General features: G+C 46.4%; 2 protein-coding genes across 2 annotated transcripts in view; one reads left to right on the top strand and one right to left on the bottom strand.

Annotated features, from left to right (window-relative positions):
• Positions 1-5,307: 5,307 nt before the first annotated feature.
• On the bottom strand, positions 5,308-16,268 carry LOC115824903 (KAT8 regulatory NSL complex subunit 1). Its single transcript, XM_030788620.1, has 13 exons — positions 14,491-16,268; positions 13,625-13,766; positions 13,093-13,166; positions 12,509-12,677; positions 9,963-10,140; positions 9,466-9,666; positions 8,158-8,273; positions 7,765-7,892; positions 7,258-7,357; positions 6,980-7,083; positions 6,707-6,866; positions 5,822-6,094; positions 5,308-5,607 (listed from the first exon to the last, which is right to left on the bottom strand). The coding sequence occupies exons 1-13, from the start codon at positions 16,266-16,268 to the stop codon at positions 5,308-5,310; spliced, it is 3,723 nt and encodes a 1,240-aa protein (XP_030644480.1).
• Positions 16,269-16,876: 608 nt separating this feature from the next.
• The window catches only part of smarcc1b (SWI/SNF related BAF chromatin remodeling complex subunit C1b), a 21,579-nt gene continuing 14,160 nt past the window's right edge, over positions 16,877-24,295 (top strand). Inside the window, exons 1-10 of the mRNA XM_030789565.1 lie at positions 16,877-17,116; positions 17,736-17,855; positions 20,822-20,907; positions 21,059-21,140; positions 21,361-21,453; positions 21,598-21,667; positions 21,927-21,996; positions 22,690-22,765; positions 23,109-23,234; positions 24,050-24,132. Of these exons, the coding sequence (XP_030645425.1) occupies positions 16,940-17,116; positions 17,736-17,855; positions 20,822-20,907; positions 21,059-21,140; positions 21,361-21,453; positions 21,598-21,667; positions 21,927-21,996; positions 22,690-22,765; positions 23,109-23,234; positions 24,050-24,132 (983 nt within the window). The 5' untranslated portion in view covers positions 16,877-16,939. The remainder of the gene's footprint in view (positions 17,117-17,735; positions 17,856-20,821; positions 20,908-21,058; positions 21,141-21,360; positions 21,454-21,597; positions 21,668-21,926; positions 21,997-22,689; positions 22,766-23,108; positions 23,235-24,049; positions 24,133-24,295) is intronic.

The following is a 24,295-nucleotide window of genomic DNA, read 5'->3' as shown; positions in this document are numbered from 1 at the left end:
TTGGAAGACACACAGCGCCTCAGTAATTTAATATCGAGATCATCGAGAAATTGTACTTTTGCAGGTCTCATAGCGAGTTTTTAACCGTGTGGACGGTTGCTCATAGGGGGATAAATTAGATGACTCAGATTCTACTATTACATGAGCTTGTAAAGGTCATGAACTGACACAGGCGAGTGAAATATGTAAGTGTCATTGAGAACGAAACGGTCAAAAATACCAGGTAGGCACGTATATGTTCAGTATGTTAATGACAATGCGTACTTCGCGTCACTAATGTTACATAAGCATTTTGCTCATTTTGGCCGACAGTAGACTGCCGACTTTTACCGACCGTCGAATATTCTTGTCGGTCATGCGTGTAGATATGAACTTCATAGAATCCCACACATAAATGTTGATATAAACAAACACCAGTTTGAGAGGTAGCATTTTAAAACCCCCAAAAATTGCGACATTATACAAAGCCCGTGAAAGAGAATTCTGTGACAGAGTTAAGATTGCGATTTAAAACCGAGTTCTGTGACAGCATTAAAACCGAATTCTGTGACAGAGTTAAGATTGCAGGTTAAAACCGAATTCTGTGACAGAGTTAAGATTACAATTTAAAACAGAATCTGTGGACTCAGAGCCAGAAGAGCACTGGAATACAAAATGAAAATGCTTCTCAACCTTAAAAAATTTACGAGCCCTACCATCATCTGAAACTACAAAAATTCCTTTAAACGAGGACCAAAATAAAGACAAAACTGTGTCCATGCAAAGTAAAGGCAAGTAAAAAAAAGGGGGCAACACTAAACACTGACACAATAAAAAGCAGACGATATCCAAAAGGTGAAATTCCCCAAAGCAAACGTGTACTTCAAAGCTACATTGATTTAGGCTACTTCAAAAATGTCTACAACAGGAAGGGTAGGGAGCACGTTTGTCAGTAATTCACCATTCTTAAAGGATGTCAGTAGAGAATTTCTAGCAGCTGAGTTCAGAAAAGAAACGGAGCCAGTAGATTTACTGTACCCTTTACATTTGTGGTTTAAGGAAATGAATTCATCTAAGTCATTTGAAGTTCGTGATGAGCACAAAGCAAAAGATCCAAACTATATTAACTCCAGGTTCATCAGTTGGAACGACAGTTAAGGGACTCAAAACTGCCAGTTTAAACAAAAATCTGTCATAAGAATACAGCTTTCCTCAAGTAGTATATTTCAATTAAACAGAATTGGTCATGTACATACAAGAATAATTCTATTGTAGACTTACTGTATGTTAGGGTTTGCATATACTTGCCCCTGGTTGTTACAAAGGTGATTCAGGTGTCAATATATACACATTTTCTGAAAGGCACTGCAATGCAGATTAGAAATTACCCCCATATTGAGGGGGCACAAGTTTTCGTTTTCCCAGCCACACGATGTAAAGTTTGTGTGTAGGCCAAATGTATGTTAGAGGCAATTCAGGCCTCAGTATCTGCACATTTTCTGAAAGGTAATGTAATATAGAGTATAAATAAACACATGTTGAGGGTACGCAACCTGTCTTTTCCCAGCAAGATGTACTTAGAGTCTGTACATTTTGAATATGGCCTGTGGGCTTTTAAAGCTCTTTTTTAACCATTTTAAATCGTCTAAAAATTCTTTTTATTTTAAGTTTTTATTGAAATGGCAAATATTTAATGTACGAGGAGTGTTCTAAATTTGAATATTACTTCTTTTACTCACTTTTTATGTTTTGTTTTCTGCCCCAAATCAACGGCCCTGTAATGTCTTTTATTTTGAAATCTATGCTAAATTTAGCCGCAAATGCTAATGTCCGGTTTTCCCAGGTATTGGCTAGTTTCATACTGCAGTGTCCTCGGTCATCAAGACGCGAAGAATAAACCGCCTCGCCTCATAAGGCAACATTCTCTGCTAAAGAAATTATTGTGTGTTTGTTTTTATTTTATATTCAAACATTTGTCCAGTTCCGAAAGAAAAAGTGAGCTTTATGATTTAATGTGTGGGTGCCGTCAGTGCAGTCTATTAGTACCCTACTAATAAGGACGAGACGCTTGAGTTTATTCAAAAGTTATCATTGTCTGTTTCAGGACAGAAAACGTTATCATTGTTTGTTTCAGTACAGAAAACGTTATCATTGTCTGTTTTAGTACAGAAAATGTTATCGGTGTCTGTTTCAGTAGAGAAAACGCTATCGGTGTCTGTTTCAGTACAGAAAATGTTAACGGTGTCTGTTTCAGTAGAGAAAACGAGACTGAGCTGAATGTTGCAAACAACAAAACCACACTCTCCGCCTTCCTTTCCTTCTTTCTTTCTGCTTCTCGTCGAAAACGCCGCATGTTTTCAAAACAATTCTGTAACTAGCAGTTTCTTTCTCTTGAAAATGTTTGAAAAAATAATTTTGGTAAAATGTGTTATCAAATAGCTTATACCATATAGTCACACTTCTTAATAATAAAGAAAACACTCAGGTTATTTCCAAAAACATGTGAAATTGTGTTTGAAGCACGTGTATACCACCGCATTTATAATGAGATCACAACCATGTTCAAAAACATTTAAAATTTAGTAAAGTTTCCATAATTACCTTTAAATGTGTAAAAAAAAACCCCAAAAAACAGAAAATCTTTAGGAATGTGCATAAATATTTGAAAAGGTTCATTCAGTGACCTCCTCTCGGAAACATTTTCATCATGGCTATTCTCTCTTTCTCTGTAATTCTGCAATTAAATCGTTCGACACAACTAATCAGGCCCAGAAAAGGTAAACATGGTCTACATTTCGCTTTTCTACCTCTGAGTAGAGAGGCGCGTGATCCGGTTGCGAGCGCAGCGAAAAGGAAAATGACCGTCACATCCCTCATACTGCAAGGATCTTTGCCTCTGCTAGCCTGTCTGTAGAGATCGGAGCGAATGAGACAACCTCGGCCACATTCTGTAAATTTAAGTAGACGCTCTCTTCTCGATTGGGGGTCGTCGTTTTCTCTTTGCGTTTGTGTGACAGCTTAAATATGGCATTGTTTGTAGTAAAACGGAGACACTGCACTTGTTCTTAGAACTTTCTATGAACTGTCAAAAAATAAGGGAACGGCAGTTCAGTCGCGATGATTTCGCCAGCCTTTATTTAGAACAGAGGAGACTGAATAAATGCTGTAAGACCTTCTAAAGCGCTATCACTTTCGAAAATTCGCTTGAAGAGCCCACATTTGCTTGGCACAGCGTGTAATCGTTTTCCCTGCTTCAAATAATAGAGGAAAAATGATTTTGCCAAAGAATGTCTAAAACTTTTTTTAAAATGAGATTTTTACTATTTACTGACATTTATCTGGTCATTTGCGGGCTATACTGCTCGGAGGGAAATACAAGACAACAGCAACTCTGGAGTTTAGGCAGGTTTTGCTGAGCACGCGAACAAAAATAAGAAAGTGCTGTTGCGTTTAGAAACTACTTCGTCGTCTGTAGTTTTGTCTCTCGCTGTGTTCCTGTGTGTGTGCGTTCAGTCATTTCGCAATCGGCGGGGTATCTATTGTTCCTTTTTTCTAGAACAGAGCTTTTCTCCATTTCTAGGAGGGAGATAGGTCATCATATATGAAAAGAAAACGCCAGCGGAAATGAGCATATACTGTACTCAGAGAATATTCAATTATTTTCGGAGTTCACATATGTTCAGTTCAGTTTTATTTTGGATGCGTGGCCATAAAAATAGGTCCACAAAAATGCTAAACCTCTAGGTCAAGACATATTGGAGCCAAATGTGAAAAGAATGACAGAGAGTGGTCTTCTTTCTTAAGCCTTAGAGCGAAGCTCAGCTGCTGAAATGCGTGATGAGCGTGTTGTAGCAATGCTGAGGTACTGCACACTACTGATGACACTGCGCGTCTGTGACAACACGGTCCAGAAATAATGTCCCAACACGTTAAGAATGAGGAGAAAGCAGGACTACTGTTTGATATTTAGTTGTAAAGACTTTGTCTAAAAAGATACAGTGAAAATAAAAACACAGTACAAACAAAGACACGCGGTGGAAAAAGGAGTCTTCATGATGTGTGTTTTTTTTAATTATTATTATTACATCTTTGCATTGAGAGTGCACTTGTCAAATCCCTTCATCTGTTTTTTTCCCCTCTGGTATTACTACAAAAATGACTTTTGTATTCACCAACACCCCCACTTTTCAGCAGTGCAACAGACCTGTCCAATACACACAGCTACACACGCTAATGCAAAGACATGCATCCATTCATTCATCCAGACTGTCTCCCTCTCTCTCTCTCTCTCTCTCTCACACACACACACACACACACACCCCCTCAAACACGACAAAGAAAGACCACACTTAAGGGAGCAGGAAAAGACAAGGCATTTGAAATGCTATCTTTCATAGAGTTTGGCAAATACCATAAATGACTGTTGTGAAATCACTGGACCGGATTAGGAATGGCAGAGTTAGAGGAGAACCTGGTTCGGTAAAGGGCTTTACAGAAGACACTGTATGTGCACACAGATTCATAAAGTCTCCTTCCATGCGGCGCTGACCTCCTTCTGTAAGCTAACTGTTGGGCTGGCTAGCCTAGCCGCATACTACACCCTGCAGAGCTAAGCACCTGCTTATGACCAAACAAGACAGCTCAACTTAAAATGAAAAAAAACAACCAATCAAAAAGGTTCCTCTGCACAACTCCAAAATCTACAGACAGACCACTGACAGGAAACAAAGACAGGACCAGTGGAACAAGTCAGACTGTTTGTCCCTCAGACGAAGAGAGAGAGAGAGAAAGAAAAAGAGAATAAAGATGGGGGGGGGGGGGGCTGCATTGAAGGAGCAGCAGCAGCAGCTCAGTACCGGGTGGGAACTGAGCGTGGGGGGGAGGGAGTCAGGACAGACTGAGAAAGGACGTTAACAGGCCAATGGGCGGGTGGGGCAAAGGGTGAGTGTTCAGGAAGAGGAGCGGGATAAAGGGTGAGTGTTCAGGAAGAGGAGCGGGACAAAGGGTGAGTGTTCAGGAAGAGGAGCGGGACAAAGGGTGAGTGTTCAGGAAGAGGAGCGGGACAAAGGGTGAGTGTTCAGGAAGAGGAGCGGGATAAAGGGTGAGTGTTCAGGATGTAGATGGTTGGTTAGTTTAACAGTGAGATGAACGAATCATTCAGAGATTGGAGGAGCAGTTGTTTGGGGGGGGGGGGGGGGGGTTGATAATGAGTCCATTAAACCTGGGGTTGGGGGGAAGGTTTTGGCTGGTGGGGTTAAGAGGTGGGTATGGGATGGTAACCGGGGGCTTAATTTTGACTTTGACAAGGCATCTGTATCAGAGTGAGAACTAAATCTGAGTGGGTATGGGTGTTGACTGGAGGGCCGTCTGAGGGCGGGTGTTGACCGGAGGGCCGTCTGAGGGCGGGTGTTGACCGGAGGGCCGTCTGAGGGCGGGTGTTGACTGGAGGGCCGTCTGAGGGCGGGTGTTGACTGGAGGGCCGTCTGAGGGCGGGTGTTGACTGGAGGGCCGTCTGAGGGCGGGTGTTGACTGGAGGGCCGTCTGAGGGCGGGTGTTGACTGGAGGGCCGTCTGAGGGTGGGTGTTGACTGGAGGGCCGTCTGAGGGTGGGTGTTGACTGGAGGGCCGTCTGAGGGTGGGTGTTAGTGTTAGGTTTGACGGGGGAAGAGTGTAAAGTGGGAGGTGGTGAAAATAAAAAGGGTGTAGGGAGGCCAACATTTTGATTTGGGTTTATTTCCCTTTGCTGGTTCTGAGTGGAGTCAGGTGTGCCCTGCAGTGTGCGTGCTGGATGGAGCGGGGGGATGGAGTGGTTGAGTGACAGACAGAGAGGAGTGGGCGGAGACAGGGAGGGGAGGTCTATCCTGAGTTGTAGAGGCAGCTGGTTTGGGGGTTAACGTAAGCATGGGGCTGACTGACTCGGTGCCTGAGAATTGCAGAGGGGTCCTCGGGGAAAGCTCCAGACTGCCCACAGAGATGCCCGAGTCCGTGCTCTGGCTACGGCCGCTGGCCGCACAGGGGTCTTCGTCTCCCTCCTCCTCCTCTTCCTCATCCTCCTGCAGCCACTGAAGCTCTGCGTCCATCAATGGGAACGTCCGGCGTTCCCATGGCAACACCGTCTGTGGCAAAAACTAACTTAATTACTGTCAGTTTCATTTCCTTCAGTTCTGTTTTCATGCGTATGGCTTTGAGTGACATGATGATCGCCTCATATGCCAGGAGTCATGATTCATACAGGATCCTATTCAACCATCCACTAACTAAACTCTATTCAATCACTAAACTATTCAATCATCCACTAACTAAACTCTATTCAATCACTAAACTATTAAATCATCCACTAAATAAACTCTATTCAGTCATCCACTGACTAAACTCTATTCAATCACTAAACTATTAAATCATCCACTAACTAAACTCTATTCAATCACTGAACTATTAAATCATCCACTAACTAAACTCTAATCAGTCATCCACTAACTAAACTCTATTCAATAACTAAACTCTATTCAGTCATCCACTAACTAAACTCTATTCAGTCACTAAACTCTATTCAGTCATCCACTAACTAAACTCCAGTGGGAGGATCTGAGGAACCACCTGACTGAAACCAAAATCACAGAAAAACCAACTGCAGGTTTAATTTTCTCTGTGGCAGAACTGTTAGGTCTAGACAGTGAGTGGGTGTCAGTGAACAGAATGGAGCTCGTTATACACACACACACACAGACCTGTTGTTCGTCCTCAGACTGATCCTCCGTGGCCATGCAGGAGGGGCTGCTGGCGGACACCTCGCCCTCAGCCCGCTGCCTGTGCCTGGGCTCAGGGGAGCAGCAGGCCTGGTCCAGCACTCTGGAGCTCAGCTTACTGTCCCCATGGAAAGAGGAGGATCTGTGACACAGGGGGAGATGAGGAGGGAGAGAAAGGTTAATGGAGAGATGTGATGATAATGCGAGATAAACAGAGAATTCCCATAATTCCTTGCATTCCCTAAAGATTCTCACCTTCCCCGTCTCCGGCGGCGTGCCCAGTTTCCCCAGCGACTTCTCTCGCGAGTCTCACACACAGCGTGCCGACTGACAAACACCGCGTCAGACAGATCCTCCACCTGCAAGCACACACACACACACACACACACACACACACACACACACACACACACACACACACACACACACACACACACACACATCTGGGCTTAGCACTTTGATAATGTAAGTATGGTAAATAGCTGCCCATCCAGGCAGACAGACAGTGCATACACACACACACACACACACACCTCCTCCGTGTCCTCCAAGCCGTCCTTTTTGGGTTGGCTCTGTGAGTGTAGGGGCACGGAGTCATCAGAACCTTCAAAGACAGAATCCAGCTCTTTCCAGCTACACACACACACATACAGACATACACGCACATGTGCCCGCCCACACACACACAGACAGACACACACACACACACACGGGTTGGAGAAAGAGAGAGAGAGAGAAGAGAGAAAGACAATACAGTCGTCTGGGTTTGATCTTTCACCAATGATCTGTGTTTGATTAGCTGATCTAAGGCATGGCCTTATCATGTGGGGTTGGTAGATCATAGGGCTTAAGTAAAGATCACAATCAGGGATTGATTATCTCACCTGAAGGTGGATGAAAGATAGAGATCTGGGACTGATTACCTGACCCTTGGTTATTATACTGATCTGTGTTTGATGGTGTGACTTGAGGGTACAGTATTGACAGTAATCTGGGTTTGATTATCTGTGGGTGAAGTAATCTGAGATTGATTATCTGACCTGGGCGTGATGATTTCTTTGTACTGGAGTCTTTGCACTCGTGCTCCCAGTCCAGCCAGCCCCTGAGGCATGACCAAGTTATCAATGTCGAAAGAGCTCTCTCCACGACGCCTTCGCAAGGGCTGGCTCTGAGAGAGAGGGAGAGAGAGAGAGAGAGGGGGGGGGGGAGAGAGAGAGAAAGAGAGAGAGAGAGAGAGAGAGAGAGAAAGGGGGGGGGGGGGGAGAGCGACAGAGAGGGGGGGGGGGGGGGGGGGGGGGGGGGAGTTGTGTCTTCAGATACTCTCCTGAAGAGGATGCCACATGGGGAACATTTCCAGGTTAACTCTGAGTCGGAGCGGGAGTCGGAGTACGACACAGAAAAATGCCACATTTCTCCACATTTTTCCTATTTACCTGAGTGGGTGTGTCTGGTGCTGGAGGCGTGGCTTGCAGCGAGGGGAGATCTATGATTCGTTGAGAGAAAAAGCCTGGGCTAACCACACCCCTCTGACCTCTGCAGTTGGAACCACCTGCCGAGAAGCACAGCGCTTGTGATGCTCCAGGTGTAATGTGTGTAGTGTGTGTAGATGCATGTATGTGTGTACATATGTATGAGCAGGTGTTTCTGAACATACAGATAATAACCCAAAACACCTGAATAAGCATTTGACTGAGCAGCCACCATGTTGCTAATCTCTTTATCATGTTATTTATGAACAGTCATAAGTTTATGAGTTTATAAACTAATAGCTTAAATTGACAAATCACCAAAAAATCACAATTGACAAAAAAATAGTTCTATCCACCAGTTGGAAAAGCTATGAGCTGGGAGCACAGGTTCAGTGGGAGCTGTGCTGGTATCCCAGGACTGTTCAGAATAATTCCCTGGGTCCAAATGCTGTGGAAACTAGTTGGTACTGAATAACCACATACACAGAACCATAGACTGTCAGTGTAAGCTTCAAAGACAGCAACACAATGGCCTTGTCCAGACTCCGCCCCACACCAACGACTCTCTGACTGGGGCTCAAACAGTTCAGCCAGACTACAGGCATCACTACCGCCTTATACAGGCATCACTACCGCCTTAGCAAACACAACACACCTATTACCTTTGACCTGACATAACCTGCTGTGACATCACAGGAATGCAGACGTCAACCCCACAGACACACAGTCACACACACAGACACACTCCAACACACACAGTCACACACACACACAGACACAGGCACACACAGTCAAACATGCAGACACACTCCAACACACACACACACACACACACACACTCCAACACACACAGACACAAGCACACACAGTCAAACATGCAGACGCACTCCAACACACACAGACACACACACACAGTCACACACACAGACACACTCCAACACACACAGACACAGGCACACACAGTCACACACACAGACACACTCCAACACCCATAGACACACAGTCACACACACAGACACACTCCAACACCCACAGACACACTCCAACACACACAGACACACACACAGACACACACACACAGTCAAACATGCAGACACACTCCAACACACACACACACACACACACACACACACACACACAGAAACGGACACAGTCACACACACACACTCCAACACACACACACACAGAGACAGTCACTACTGTAAGATGTGTGTACATGTTTTCTGTCTATGACATAATATTCTGTAGGATACGTGTATGTGTTTTACTCACCAGGTGTGTTAAAAAGTGGAGGAAGTGTGTGTGGTGGGCGGGGACACACCAGCCTCCTCCGTACCCGCCCTGTTCTCTGAGACGCCTGGCTCCGTCGGCCCAGCCAAGGGGGAGGAGCCGACACACTTGGACACCGCATGGAATTATGGGAACGTAGCCCGACCGGCGGGCGAATTCCAGAATGCAAAGCTATAGGAGACTCTGTAAATGTAACACAATTCAAAGCTATAGGAGACTCTGTAAATGTAACACAATTCAAAGCTATAGGAGACTCTGTAAATATAACACAATGCAAAGCTATAGGAGACTCTGTTGTATGAGAGGCAGGTGCAGGCAAATGTAACATATACAAAAATTCACCAGTAAACACTGTCTGTACTCAAGCACATTACTCAGTGTAATGTAGCAAAATTGTACTGTTCACTGTTTCACATAAAAGAGGTTAAATTGTTATTATATTCAGATGAGTGAAAGTAATTGTCCGTTATCTTTGTCACCTGAGGGCAGAGAGAGAACCGGGTGAACACAAGCGTCTAGCGCAGCCCGACGCACGCTGACACTCTCTTCTCTGTCTGAGGGGGGGCGAGGCGGCTTACCCCCGCACAACACACACACCGCCAGAGGCTCACACCAGCACGGCAGCGCCACCATCTGGGGGAACAGATGAATTTCAAACTGTAACAGAACAATCATCACATCACCAGAGCTGTTTTCACAGGGCACCATTACTTCTTTTTGTAATGAAATGAGTCAATATTGGGCCCAATCCGATCCAGTATTGCTATCGGGTGCCGATACTGACGCAGTTCACTCATCGGCTATCAGCCCACTTACCGATCCAGATTCCATAGTCTGATGTTTTTATGAAGTATAAACATGTTATAATGCAATTTTAACCCCATAGCCAAAATGTTGTAGCACAAATTAACTGGTGATTAAACAGTTCAGCAAAGACACCCAGTAGACCCCATATTTTTTGTCTCCCAGAATTCTATGAGTTAGATGGACAGGTGGAAGGCTGCTACTGAGAGAGCTAGTGACGTTAACAGTGGGCTATCAACTCAACATGTCCTTAATTTGGAGATGTTTTAGTCTCCAAACACAGAAAAGCAAGACAGCACCTTGTAATGTGTGTAAAACCAACATTCTGAGAGGTGGAAGTTGTGCTGCATCGTATAATAGGCCTACTACCAATTTAATTAAGCATCTGAATTTGTATCACGCGAAAGAACATGATAGCCAACAACCAAAGAGACAGCCCCAGACAGCAGACACTCACTCCAGTCATTCCAAAGGCACGGTAAACCTCCAGCCGACAACGCGAAGCCTGAAGGGATTAGATCTCTTTAGTTTCAGTAGAAAGTTTACTACAAATTAGTTTAGTTTAGAGATCTAAGAATTTTTTTTTTCCTTAGTGCGGGCCTAATACTCCCTGTAATCTGCCATTGCTCTCTTTGAAATTCTCATTACTTTTGAACCCATGTATAGAAATCTACTTACTAGTAGTTGATAATGCACTGCTGTGCACTTGATTTGCTCAAGTTTTTCAAAACATTAAAGGAGTTGCCATAGCAATATGCACTCCTACACCTGTTTGCATGTGAAGCCTACTTAAACTACAGTTCAAATAAATTACTTTGGGATACATTTAAATTTAATGCATTTTTGTATATTTTTTGCTCTTTTAATAAGAAGTGCTGTGTGGTTTACTACAGCCTCATGCAACCTTACACATAATTCAATAACAACAACAATGATAATGATAATAATAATATTCAAGAAATAAGAGCTCTGGTATCGGTATCGGTAGATATCCAAATTAAGGTACCAGAATCGAAATCGGAACTCAAAAAAAGTGGATCAGTGCATCTCCAAATATTATATTATATTGTGCTATGCTATATTATATTATATTGAATATTGAAACTGGCAGCATGGATATATTTTCTGTATATTCCTTAAAACAAAACCAGCATTTTGCACTGTATGCAGTCCAGACCTCAAATCCATCACTTTTCCCCAGAGCCAATGTGTCAAATGAATGTAAAATAGCTGAGTCAATATGAGAGGAATATTGCGATAACACAATACAACAAACAGGTAGAAAATCTGCACAAACATCTCACAAACATGATGTGACATGTCTGTCTCCTTGTACAGACAGGCATATAAGACTGTACACAGGTGTGATATAGGTGCAGAGACAGGTATATAAGATAAGACTGTACACAGGTGTGATACAGGAGTAGAGACAGGTATATAAGATAAGACTGTACCCAGGTGTGATATAGGTGCAGAGACAGGTATATAAGATAAGACTGTACACAGGTGTGATATAGGTGAAGAGACAGGTATATAAGATAAGACTGTACCCAGGTGTGATATAGGTGCAGAGACAGGTATATAAGATAAGACTGTACCCAGGTGTGATATAGGTGCAGAGACAGGTATATAAGATAAGACTGTACACAGGTGTGATATAGGTGCAGAGACAGGTATATAAGATAAGACTGTACCCAGGTGTGATATAGGTGAAGAGACAGGTATATAAGATAAGACTGTACCCAGGTGTGATATAGGTGAAGAGACAGGTATATAAGATAAGACTGTACCCAGGTGTGATATAGGTGCAGAGACAGGTATATAAGATAAGACTGTACACAGGTGTGATATAGGTGCAGAGACAGGTATATAAGATAAGACTGTACACAGGTGTGATATAGGTGCAGAGACAGGTATATAAGATAAGACTGTACCCAGGTGTGATACAGGAGTAGAGACAGGTATATAAGATAAGACTGTACCCAGGTGTGATATAGGTGCAGAGACAGGTATATAAGATAAGACTGTACCCAGGTGTGATATAGGTGCAGAGACAGGTATATAAGATAAGACTGTACACAGGTGTGATATAGGCGCAGAGACAGGTATATAAGATAAGACTGTACACAGGTGTGATACAGCTGTAGAGACAGGTATATAAGACTGTACTCAGGTGTGATACAGGTGTACAGACAGGTGTGTAGGGTTCAGGGACTTTTACCTTTGAGCCAAGAGCAGCAGACCCATTGAGCCGAATGAGCCTATGAGGCCGTAGCTGTGGCAAGGGTCGAACCCGTGCGGCGGAGAGGGAGGGGCTGGTTTGGGTTTGTGGCAGAGGGGGGGGCTCCTCAGTCTGCCTTTTCCTGAGTGGGTCATCAACAGGAGATGACCTAAGGTAGAGTGATCCACGTTAACACACACATATACACACTCACACACACACACACGTGCACTCACTCACATGCGCGCACACACACACACACTCGCACGGATGCACACTTACACACATACACAATTACAAACGCACGTGCGCATCTGCACACACACACACGTGTGTGTGTGTGTACACAACATGCATGCATGCCTGCACAAACACAGGCACGCACGCACTCACACACAAGCAAACATAAGCTCAGGATACCTGAGAATGCAGTGTGTGTGAGAGAGTGAGTGCACAAACGGAGATACAGAGAGCCAGTGTGGGTAACTGGATGCATGTGTTTGTATTAGTGTGTGTAGCTGTGTGAAAAACAGGGAGTTGGTTAATATTAAAGTTAAAGAATGTATGAGTTTGTGTTTTCTTACCTGGGGGGTTGTGATACAGAGGCATGTCTCTGTGCTCTCAGGGGGGAGCCAGGGCCTGAGGGGGATGATCTCACCTGAGACAGATCGAAAAACGTCAGCAAATAAACATCACAACTCACGCCAATCCACCAACACACACACACTGACCCGCCACTCAACGCACACTACAGGCACATATACATATATACACACACACACACACACACACACTGACCCGCCACTCAACACACACTACAGGCACATATACATATATACACACACACACACTAACACACAGACACACGCACGCACACACACACACACTGACCCGCCACTCAACACACACTACAGACACATATACATATATATAAAAACACACACACACACACACTAACACACTGACACACGCACGCACACACACGCACGCGCGCACACACACACTGACCCGCCACTCAACACACACTACAGACACATATACATATATATACACACACACACACTAACACACTGACACACTGACACACGCGCACACACACACACACACACACACTACCTTGCCCTGTCTGAGGTGAGTGTAGAGTTCTGTCAGGGCTCGTATCCGATACTCCAGGTCCGACACTTGAGCATGTAACCACACCCATCTGCTACCAAGCCACGCCCTGTCCACCGCCCACTGCCACTCCCTGGTCATCCTACTGAGAAGGAACAAAGAGACCCACAGTCAGGCCTGCGTGTGTGTGTGTGTGTGTCACTGGTTGTGACTCTCAATGTTGTGTATGCTTAACGCTTTATTCAGAGAGAAGTGATGGGCCAGTGCCCATGGATGGAGCTGAGCATGAATGTCACACACCCCTTTTGTTTTTTTTGTTTTTTTTGACAGGGGGCACATGCACAAAGAATGACCCCATAAAGACAAAGGGAGGAGGTGATTTATTCGGGATGGTGCTTTATTAGAGAAAATAAATGACTTGTCTGTTACTCTGTTTCAACTGAATTACCAGATTCAAACTGATTAAAAGTCACACACGGCCTCAATCAAAAATCACAGGACTCTAAAACTATGATGGGGCACATGCCTTCCCAGTTTGAATGGTCATGATGCCACTGGAACTGACCCTTAAACAGCCAAACCAACTGGCACAACACCACGACCCCCCCCCCCCCCCCACACTGTCTTGCTCATCAGTTCAGATTTAAGAAAGTACCAAAAAACCAAGGGGAATGACATCATGCACCATTTACTTCAACTATGAGGTAAATGTTAGTGCATTTTGCTGTGCAGGGATCTTTTCTTTGTAAATATTCACCAAACCAGAATTTGTAAATCATTGCAGAGAATGACTGTCATCATTCAGGCCAATTTGACCAGCGTCACTGACCACAGATCAGTGACTTAAGTGCATTACTGACACCACTTACATTGTTTTGGATGACACAGACACAGAATGCCCTCTTCTCTCAGATCCCTGCTCCCCCTCACTCTCACTGCTCCCCCCTGAGCTGCTGGCTGTGTGGTCCGAGTCCAGAGCGCCCTCTGCTGCGCGGAGGACCTCGCTGCAGCTGTGTGCTAGCCTGTTGAGCTCCGCTGAGCTTTGGGAAAGTGCACTGGGCCTTCTAGGACAGTTCCATCCGAGGGTGTGCCACAGACCTCGTAGCTGCTGCGTCACGTGCCTCTCCACCTGTTTCACCTGTACAGCCTGGAGGCGTCTCCACAGGTGCTCCATCCGGGCCTGCAGTTCCACCTGCCGGCGCCCGGCCTCGTCTTGAACCGCATTCATTAACTCAGCTGTAGGACCCTCTAAACCAGCACCTCCTACTACCTCCTCAGCACGTTCACCTGAACTATTATACGCCATCGCAAAGCTACTGTTCCTACTGAGACTCTGCAAAGCGGACTTTGTCCCATTCAGAACCCCACCATCAGCTGGGGTCATTTTATTGCGGGCAGAACTGTGTGTGCGCGTGCAAGAGGGCGAGAGGGACTTTTTTAGCCGTCCGCGGTGCTTTAGCTGCTGATTCTGCAGCTGTTTTTGCTCCAGATCTCGTTCTGAATCGGTACTGGAGGGAAACACCTGTTTTGAAGTGAGAGCGGTGTGAACACTCATGTCAGGATCACCGTTCTTATTTCCATTCATGTCGCCGCCTCCACTGGGACTGCTTACATCGGTATGATATTCTAAAGAACTGGCTAAATAAGAGCGTACTCGATACAGTCTCACGCGTCCCTTGGCTGTCCTGCATGCCGGTCCATCCGTGGTTTTCATATCGTTTATGCCATAGCTGCCACCCGCCACGCCAGCTTGACCGGCTGTTAAACTGAATTTGCTGGATGCAGCTACGCTCTCACCCTGGACACTGCGTGAGGACGCGCGCCGGCCCTCGAGGGCGTCCACCTGACAACGTGGTTCGTAAGTCTCCGAGTAGCGCTGGCTGTACACGCTACCACTGCCTGCCGTGCCTCTGACAGGAGCCCCACCATCTGGGCTAATTTGGCTCTCGGAATCCGAGTTGCCGCAGTACGCTAGCGTGTTTATTCCAGCAAAACACACCCTCTTCGAAGCACGAGTGAAACTGCATCCCCGGCGCTTGCTGACAATCGGATCGGACTTATGGTGACCACACCTTGCGGTGGCTGTCACGAACGCTCCCTCGGTTTCAGGTTGTGTGCCTTGTTCTCTCCGGTCTGTGCCAGTGGCTGACGGTTGCAGTCTCGCTCTCGTTCGGCTCTCGTTCCTCCGCGTCGCTGCGCCCATAAAACACAGACGCTCGCCCCCGTGCTGCAAGCCTTTGGCTCTGTAATCAATATTAATGCTGTTATCTCCTCCCGGTCCGGCGTTTTGTCTGCCAGTGGCACTACAGCGACCGAGTCGCTGATATTTCCCCGAATCCACGCAGTCGCCTCCCTCCCGTGTAATATCCGCAGTACCGTTCAGAAATAAACTGTCCTTGTTACGGGACGGATCCGCATTGATGCAGGTGACACTGTCCCATTCGCTGAACGCCTGGGCCTCGGCTACGCTGCTCTCGGTATCTGAGCACTGCGCTGGAGTAGCGCTGGTGGCAGTGGCTGCAGTGGCCGAGCTGCCGTCACCGTTGACAAGCTCACCGCAGCCTCCTCCCCCGCAGCAGCGGTTAGCACTCTGCGGACGCCCGGCCCCGCATCTCTCGATTCCAGCTCCGGCTGCACTGGCGCTCATTTTAGGCCGATTAAAGTAATAATACATTGCCTTGTCGTTGGCATTGCCGGTTGGGAGCGCTAACAACAACGGAACTCCGTTTGAAAAGGGCTTTTTTTCTTTTATTGAAGAGGTAGACTGTGCCCGTCTTTGCCTCTCCCTCTACTCTTGGCCGTCACCAACACTCCCTGTTCGCAGTGCGCAGGCGCTATACATTGGTCCAACCTTCAAAAAGGATGAAAAGCTTTTCGAGGAAATGAGCTACAATGTTTGCAAACAATTGTAGCAACCTTTGCTAGCACAAAGAATGAAAACATCTAGTGCAACGGCGCTTGACACTCATTTAGGCAAATCGTATGAAACAAATCATATTTATTGCATAATTTGCACTACGGTATTAATTTTGTAGTCATCTCTTGAGTGAATATTACGTATGTGAATATTACTTGTGAAGAAAGAATAAATGAATTAATTCAGAATTAATTTAGAACCTCTATACGGCGTCTTATCCCAGGTTATTTGGAGCTTACGTAAAACAGTTCATTCGCGGACGTTTTTTGTTCTTTATCGCGAGAACGCCTTTTGAGCAAGCGGAATTACGCAGTTCAACCGCTGGGGTTTGTAGGCGGCGTGTGTCGCGGTCGTCTTTATGGAGTGTCTATAGTTATTCAATAAGCATATTCAATATAACAATGGCGACACAGGTTGTAGCAAGTACTGCTACGGGACTGACGCCAGGCCAGTCTGGAGGTAGTACAGCGTACAGTCGAAAACAGGATGGAGGGCCGTCCTCACCGTTCTGGGAGAGCTCCGAGACGATTTCTCAGCTGGAGGTGGTTCGCAACTGGATTGGAAAACATTATAAAAAGGTTAGCAAGCTATGTGTCCGTGCTACTTAAGGTGACTACCACCTCGCTCCTTACATGTTGCTAAATGATATAGCCAAAAGAGTGTTGTATCTCTTCTTTTCAGAACGTACTGGAGGGGGCGAGGTGAACGAACATAAGCAAGAAAGCAAAACTTTCATTTATAAATGTGCTCCTAACCTCTATTAGATGCGCGTGACGTTTTAGGAAGGGGCCAGTTAACATTAGAGGTAGAATCTCTTGTCGATGGAGTGACTTTACACGGCAAGCATCGACCAGTGTAATGATTTTTTGGTGTATTTGGCGCAGTTTTAGACCCGCCTATCATAACGTTACTCACTCAGACCCTCAAAAGACCTAAATATTTGCTGTATAACGGTCTGTTAGCTACAAGGTTTAGCGCGCTTACAGCGGAAGCAGGCGACGCATGCAGTGCGTCGGATTTGTTTACATGATTTGTCACTGGGTGTACATGGCTTTGGCGCGGACACACCCCCCCCCTAACAACGCAAATACTGTACAGTGTTCAGTATCCAAATGTACAGTGTACCAATCAAAATGTACATCTAGATAGATAGATAGATCATCTTTATATGTGTGTGTGTGTTTTTTTCTTCCGTAGTATGTGCAAGCAGATGCACCGTCCAGTAAGTCGCTGGCCGGACTGGTTATCCAGTTACTCCAGTTTCAGGAGGATGCCTTCGGACGGAGAGCAGACAACCCAGCTCTCACTAAACTGCCAGTGAGTCGCTTCTCCCCGCTGTCTCCTCCAAACATGCCAGGGTCCGTCTCTAAAGAAGAGGGACCAGAATGACTGTCTAAACCAAAAACTAACACATGGGATGAGCTGGAGTCATTCTCTAAAACGTGGAAAATATTTCACTTTGTGAATGACTCTGTTCTACTGGTCTTTACTGCACAGCTCTCAGAGTATAGGAGTGTACTTACATAGCTGGACTAACTGTCCAAGGCTGTTATTGGTTTTCAGTGCTGTTTTCTTCCCTCAGATACCATGGTAATGACCTTAACGATCTTCCAAAAATGTTTTATGACATTGGGGTATTTGTGATGAGGGATTCCACTCACGCACGCAGAAGTTTGCCGGGACCTGTACATTCTTCAGCGTGTGTTTTTGGGCAGTGCTTTTCAGTCCAAACCACAGGGTTTGACAGGTCTGAGGCCTGCGAGTTGAGTCGCCGTGATCTGCGGTGCGTGGAGAGGACTGATTATGAGAGATGCCTGCTGATCGATGTCCTTCTCCGCTGAATGGAAACACAGTGGCTTTCGCTCTGAGTTAGCCTCTTCATTTGAGTCATTTCAGCTTCAGGTTCATGTATGGAATAACCGTAGCTCATCCTCATCCTCTCTTTCCTGTGACCGTATCATCAGTCTAGCCCCGCCTCTTCTAACTCTGTAGATCTGACGCCACTAAGCACGTTACTGAGCAGTACGATGTGCATAGAGTTCAGCACTGTTGGCGTCATCCTCACCTGTGCAGGTGCCTGGCTGTGGATGACTGGTGTTCAGTGATGACAGTGGGAGGGGCCCTAGCTGATGGTCAGTCGTGTTCTCTTAGACTCCTGCACAGAACTGCTTTCTTATGTGCCTTTTCCTCTGCGTGGCACCGGCTCCTCTCGACTCCGCTCGGTACCTGGTACCTGGTACCTGGTTTCTTTTCCACTGCAGTTAGTGCCCCCTCGATGTAGCTGGTGACGGCGCGAGAAACTGTCATGACGTCACCTTCACCGTGACAAACACAGTCTTCTCGTTCCAGCTCTTGCTGGATTCTGTCATTGGCCACCAATCCAAAGGGACGTCTGTACCTCTTCGAACGACCGTGGCGTTGTTTTGCGGACTGGCGCTGTAATAATTTAGTGAATCGAGAATCGATCAGTGGATGGAAAACGCGCGGTGGCTATAGCTTGGTGTTTTTAAACATGGCGGGTTTGTGCAGGATGTCCGAGGATATCCCGCGTCACGTGGTGCGTTTAGTGAGTACTCTCTCTGACCAATCAGTAGTCTGCAGTGTTTTAACATCACGTTTTGGTACCTACTCAGCTCGCTTGGAACCACGACGGAATACGGGTACGGGTATGAAAAACAGTGCACTGGATAATGGAACACCGAAAAAGGCGAGTAGAGTTGAGCCATGCAGTAGAGAAGCCAAATTAGACTCCTGCACAGAACCAGCGTTAACCTGGGAAACCCAAATGTAGGATGCATGTGTGCTAGGCTGCAGGATGCCATGTATCATAGCAGGTCTCCTGTAAATGAATGTCTTTTATGCCACTGGCTGCTTGGCTAAAAAAAGGCCGTCGTTATTGTCCCTGACCCGAGTGTTGGCGCTGTGGTCTGTGACATTCCGCAGTCTGCAGTGGCTGAGACGCGTGAGAAATTGGGCTGAACTGGGAACAGACGCGGTTGTGATGATTCTGTTTGGAAGTGTCACATGGCAGCAGGTTTGGTGATCACCACAGTCTGGGTTCACACCACTGGACCGTTTCTATGGGGAAAATGTGAGGTTGTTTAGAAAGGCCAGACAGATTGTCCTTCACGGTTTTCCTGTGCTGTGGAATATGCTAGAGGTGTGGAATAAGAGAAGAGTCAAAACAAACATGTCCGTTTATCTGCACAGTGTTGAGTTCAGTGTGTAGTGAGGAAAGTCATAGTCATTTTAAGTAGATTTTAGTAAAACAAAGGATGTCTGTGCTTTTGCTGATCATGTTTCTGATTAAACTGTCTCCAGCATGGGCACGCTGTGTTAATGCAGACAGGAGACTAACATTCCTTCAGGCTGACGGGAGACTAACATTCCTTCAGGCTGACGAGAGACTAACATTCCTTTAGGCTGACGGGAGACTAACATTCGTTTAGGCTGACGAGAGACTAACATTCGTTTAGGCTGACGGGAGACTAACATTCCTTTAGGCTGACGGGAGACTAACATTCCTTTAGGCTGACGGGAGACTAACATTCGTTTAGGCTGACGGGAGACTAACATTCCTTTAGGCTGACGGGAGACTAACATTCCTTTAGGCTGACGGGAGACTAACATTCCTTTAGGCTGACGGGAGACTAACATTCCTTTAGGCTGACGGGAGACTAACATTCCTTTAGGCTGACGGGAGACTAACATTCCTTTAGGCTGGGGGTGGGCAAATCCGGTCCTGGAGGGCCATGGTCCTGCTGTTTTTCTTGTCGACCAACTAAATACAGTCTCTGATTGGCTGAAGAGCATGCACACCTGTTTTCAAAGTGAAAAGCAACAGGTAGCCAAGAGGTGAAAACAAAAACTGGCAGGACACCGGCCCTCCAGGACTGGATTTGCCCACCCCTGGTTTAGACTGACGGGAGACTAACATTCGTTTAGGCTGACGGGAGACTAACATTCGTTTAGACTGACGGGAGACTAACACACTGCTGTGTGGAGTTTGCTGTGATGCTCATACTGGCTGTTTTTGCATTTACACTGTAATTCTGACACATATTCCCAACCCTCCTGTGTCAGTAATGTTAGCTGTGCGGGGCAAGGCACCACAGAACTTTGAAATGTTGTGTTAATATATATTTGATGATATTCTGTCCCTCTTCATCAATGATGCCAATCAGTTTTCTTACTGTCAGAGTCATATGTTACATTTTCTAACTTCTTTTTCTGTTTTTTTTTTTTTTTTGTTATCTGTTTGTCTCCTTTCCCGCTCCTTGTAGTTAAAATGTTTCCTGGACATGAAGCCAGGGGGCGCCCTCTGTCACATCCTGGGCACAATATACAAATTTAAGACAGAGCAAGGCTGGTAAGTCTGGCCCCACCTCACCACAATCATCCACCACACAACCATGGTCTCCACACACTGTCCTCTGCTCTGACCCAAACTCCCCTGGCTTGGCTGAGTGTGGCCAGTGGGTACCATCCCTGACATCTGTGTGATACTCCACTGTGTACAGGCGGCGTTTTGACCTCCAGAACCCGTCTAGAGTGGACCGCAATGTGGAGATGTTTGTCAGTGTGGAGAACGCCTTGATTCAGGTATGACCCAGTGTCACACACACACACACACACGTGCACACAAAACTCAGTGCTTCATACACACCGACAGCCCAGTGCCATACACTGAGAGCCGAGAGAAACAGACACGGTATACTGTATTTTACTGACTTTGTGTGTGTGTCTGTGTGTGTGTGTTTGTGTGTCTGTGTGTGTGTCTGTGTGTGTGTGTGTGTGTGTGTGTGTGTGTGTGTGGTTATAGAATAAGTGTCTGATCAGGCCTGTGGTGTACCTGTGCCCTGATCTGGAGCAGAAGCAGACCAGTGTACTGAGAGACATCGTCAAACAACACCAGGTAAGACAGAGGACAGTGTGATGGATGGATGGATTAAGTTTGGAGGGAGGGCAGGGTCTGCTGTGCTCCTTTGTTCCGTTGTGTTCTGTTGTGTTCTGTTGTTCACCTGTGTCATTCCTGTCGTACTTTCTGTCTCTCTCTCAGGGTTCCGTCACAGAGGAGAAGAGTCTAGCTACTCATCAGATTTACCCATCTCCTGTCTTGGCAGATGAAGGTGTGTGTGCGTGTGTATGCACGCGTGCGTGCGTGTGTGTGTGTGTGTGTGTGCGCGTGTGCGTGTGTGTGTGTGTATGCGCGTGCTTGCATGTTCTGGGTGAGTGGCAGTGTGTGTTTGTGTGTTCTGGGTGAGTGGCAGTGTGTGTGTGTGTGTGTGTGTCTTCTGGGTGAGTGGCAGTGTGTGTTTGTGTGTTCTGGGTGAGTGGCAGTGTGTGTGCGTGTGCGTATTGACATTGTAGTTATGATCTCTTGTCCAGATGAGTGGTTCAGGCCAGTCATGCGAATAGAGCGACAGGTGTTGGTCCACTGGGGCATGTACCCAGACAGGTGAGAACCAGTCACAAACATAAATAGTCTACCTGTCTGTCTTTCATGCATGTGTTTCCCAGTATCATTCCTGTGTGTGTATTATGACCCATTTCTGGTTTACCTGTCTGTCTCCCCTGTGTGTAAATGGTGAGTCTTGCTGTATCAGGCCTGTGTGTAAGTGGTGAGTCTTGCTGTGCCAGGCCTGTGTGTAAGTGGTGAGTCTTGCTGTACCAGGCCTGTGTGTAAATGGTGGGTTTTGCTGTACCAGGCCTGTGTGTAAGTGGTGAGTTTTGCTGTATCAGGCCTGTGTGTAAGTGGTGGGTTTTGCTGGACCAGGCCTGTGTGTAAGTGGTGGGTTTTGCTGGACCAGGCCTGTGTGTAAGTGGTGGGTTTTGCTGGACCAGGCCTGTGTGTAAGTGGTGGGTTTTGCTGGACCAGGCCTGTGTGTAAGTGATGGGTTTTGCTGGACCAGGCCTGTGTGTAAGTGGTGGGTTTTGCTGGACCAGGCCTGTGTGTAAATGGTGGGTTTTGCTGGACCAGGCCTGTGTGTAAGTGGTGGGTTTTGCTGGACCAGGCCTGTGTGTAAGTGGTGGGTTTTGCTGGACCAGGCCTGTGTGTAAGTGGTGGGTTTTGCTGGACCAGGCCTGTGTGTAAGTGGTGGGTTTTGCTGGACCAGGCCTGTGTGTGTATAATGACTTGTTTCTCCTGCAGTTATGACACGTGGTTGGCCAGCAGTGACGTGGAGGCTGAGGTAGAGGAACCGCCCAGTCTGGACCGGCCCTGGAAGGTAAGGTCCAGTCCCTCTGAACCCTTGTCTCCAGTCAGGGCGAGAGGTCTGAATCTCAGAGAGGGGCAGTCACACGCAGGGCAGTGAAACATTCATAACTGTGGATGGTGAGAGTGTGTATCATGGCATGGTGGTTTTGTTTTTGTTTTTTACGCAAACACTGATTTCCCTGCCAGTTTTTACATAAACAGAGAGTTTGAGTTTGTTTATATTGATTTGTAGAAGAGTGCACTGGTTGTTTTGGGTTTGGAGGGCAGCAGAGCTTCACCTATATGTAGATACAGCTGATCTGTACTGATCTGAGATCAGGAAACTGACGCTGGGGCTGAAACCCTGTCTGTAGGTGCATGCTAAGTGGTTGACGGACACAGACGCGTTTAACGAGTGGATGAATGAAGAAGACTATGAGGTGGACGACAGCGGGAAACCCGTGAGCTTCCGCCAGCGTTTTTACTCGCGAGAGGAAGAGGTACAGACCTTCTCATCCTTCTCTTCAGACTGTCATTCTTCTGTTTGGACCTTTTCTTCTTCCCTCTCTCCTTTTCTTCACGGCACCTCTCCTCATGAGTCCTCCGCTCCCCAGGAAACCTTAGTTTAAATATTATTATTTTATAAAACTGTCTATAGACAGTTGATTGATTAGCAGACATGTTCCACGTTCATTGGACTGACACTCACGTTCACAGGCACACTTCAGTCAGTAACACCAAACACATGGGCATAAACACGCACATACATACACACACATACACATGCACACACATACACGCTCACACACGCGCACGCGCGCACCTGTGTATAGTTCAGTCATGTCTCCTGTCTGTCTGTCAGGAACGTAACTGTCTCCTGCCTGTCTGTCTGTCAGGAATGTAACTGTCTCCTTTCTCTCTGCCTGTCAGGAATGTAACTGACTCCTGTCTGTCTGTCTGTCTGACAGGACCGTAACTGTCTCCTGCCTGTCTGTCTGTCAGGAATGTAACTGCCCCCTGTCTGTCTGTCTGTCTGTCTGTCTGTCAGGAACATTACTATCCCCTGTCTGTCTGTCTGTCAGGAACATAACTGTCTCCTTTCTGTCTGTCTGTCAGGAACGTAACTGTCTGTCTTTCTTTCTGTCTGTCTGTCAGGAACGAAACTGTCTCCTGCCTGTCTGTCTGTCAGGAACGTAACTATCTCCTGTCTGTCTGTCTGTCAGGAACGTAATTGTCCCCTGTCTGTCTGTTTGTCAGGAATGTAACTGTCCCCTGTCTGTCTGTTTGTCTGTCTGTCTGTCTGTCTGTCTGTCAGGAACGTAAGCTGTCTGGGAAGAAAAGAAGACGCTCTCCTTCTCCTTCATGCTCAGAGTCCAGGAAGAAAGGAGCAAAGAAAGGGTGGGTGTCCACTCATCTTTCTTCATTCTCTCGCTCTTACGGACAGAAAGCATTGGTCACATGATGTTCAGGTCCCTTTGAGTCCTCACATGCATTGGTTAGGAGTCTGACTGCTGATTGGCTGTTTCAGCTTATTCATTTTCATCCATTTTCATTTATCCCA

This window comes from Chanos chanos, chromosome 12 (genome assembly GCF_902362185.1).
Source record: "Chanos chanos chromosome 12, fChaCha1.1, whole genome shotgun sequence".
In the NCBI taxonomy this organism is placed as follows: domain Eukaryota; kingdom Metazoa; phylum Chordata; class Actinopteri; order Gonorynchiformes; family Chanidae; genus Chanos; species Chanos chanos.
Note: the sequence above shows the minus strand (reverse complement) of the source record. Positions and strands in the feature narration are given on the sequence as shown.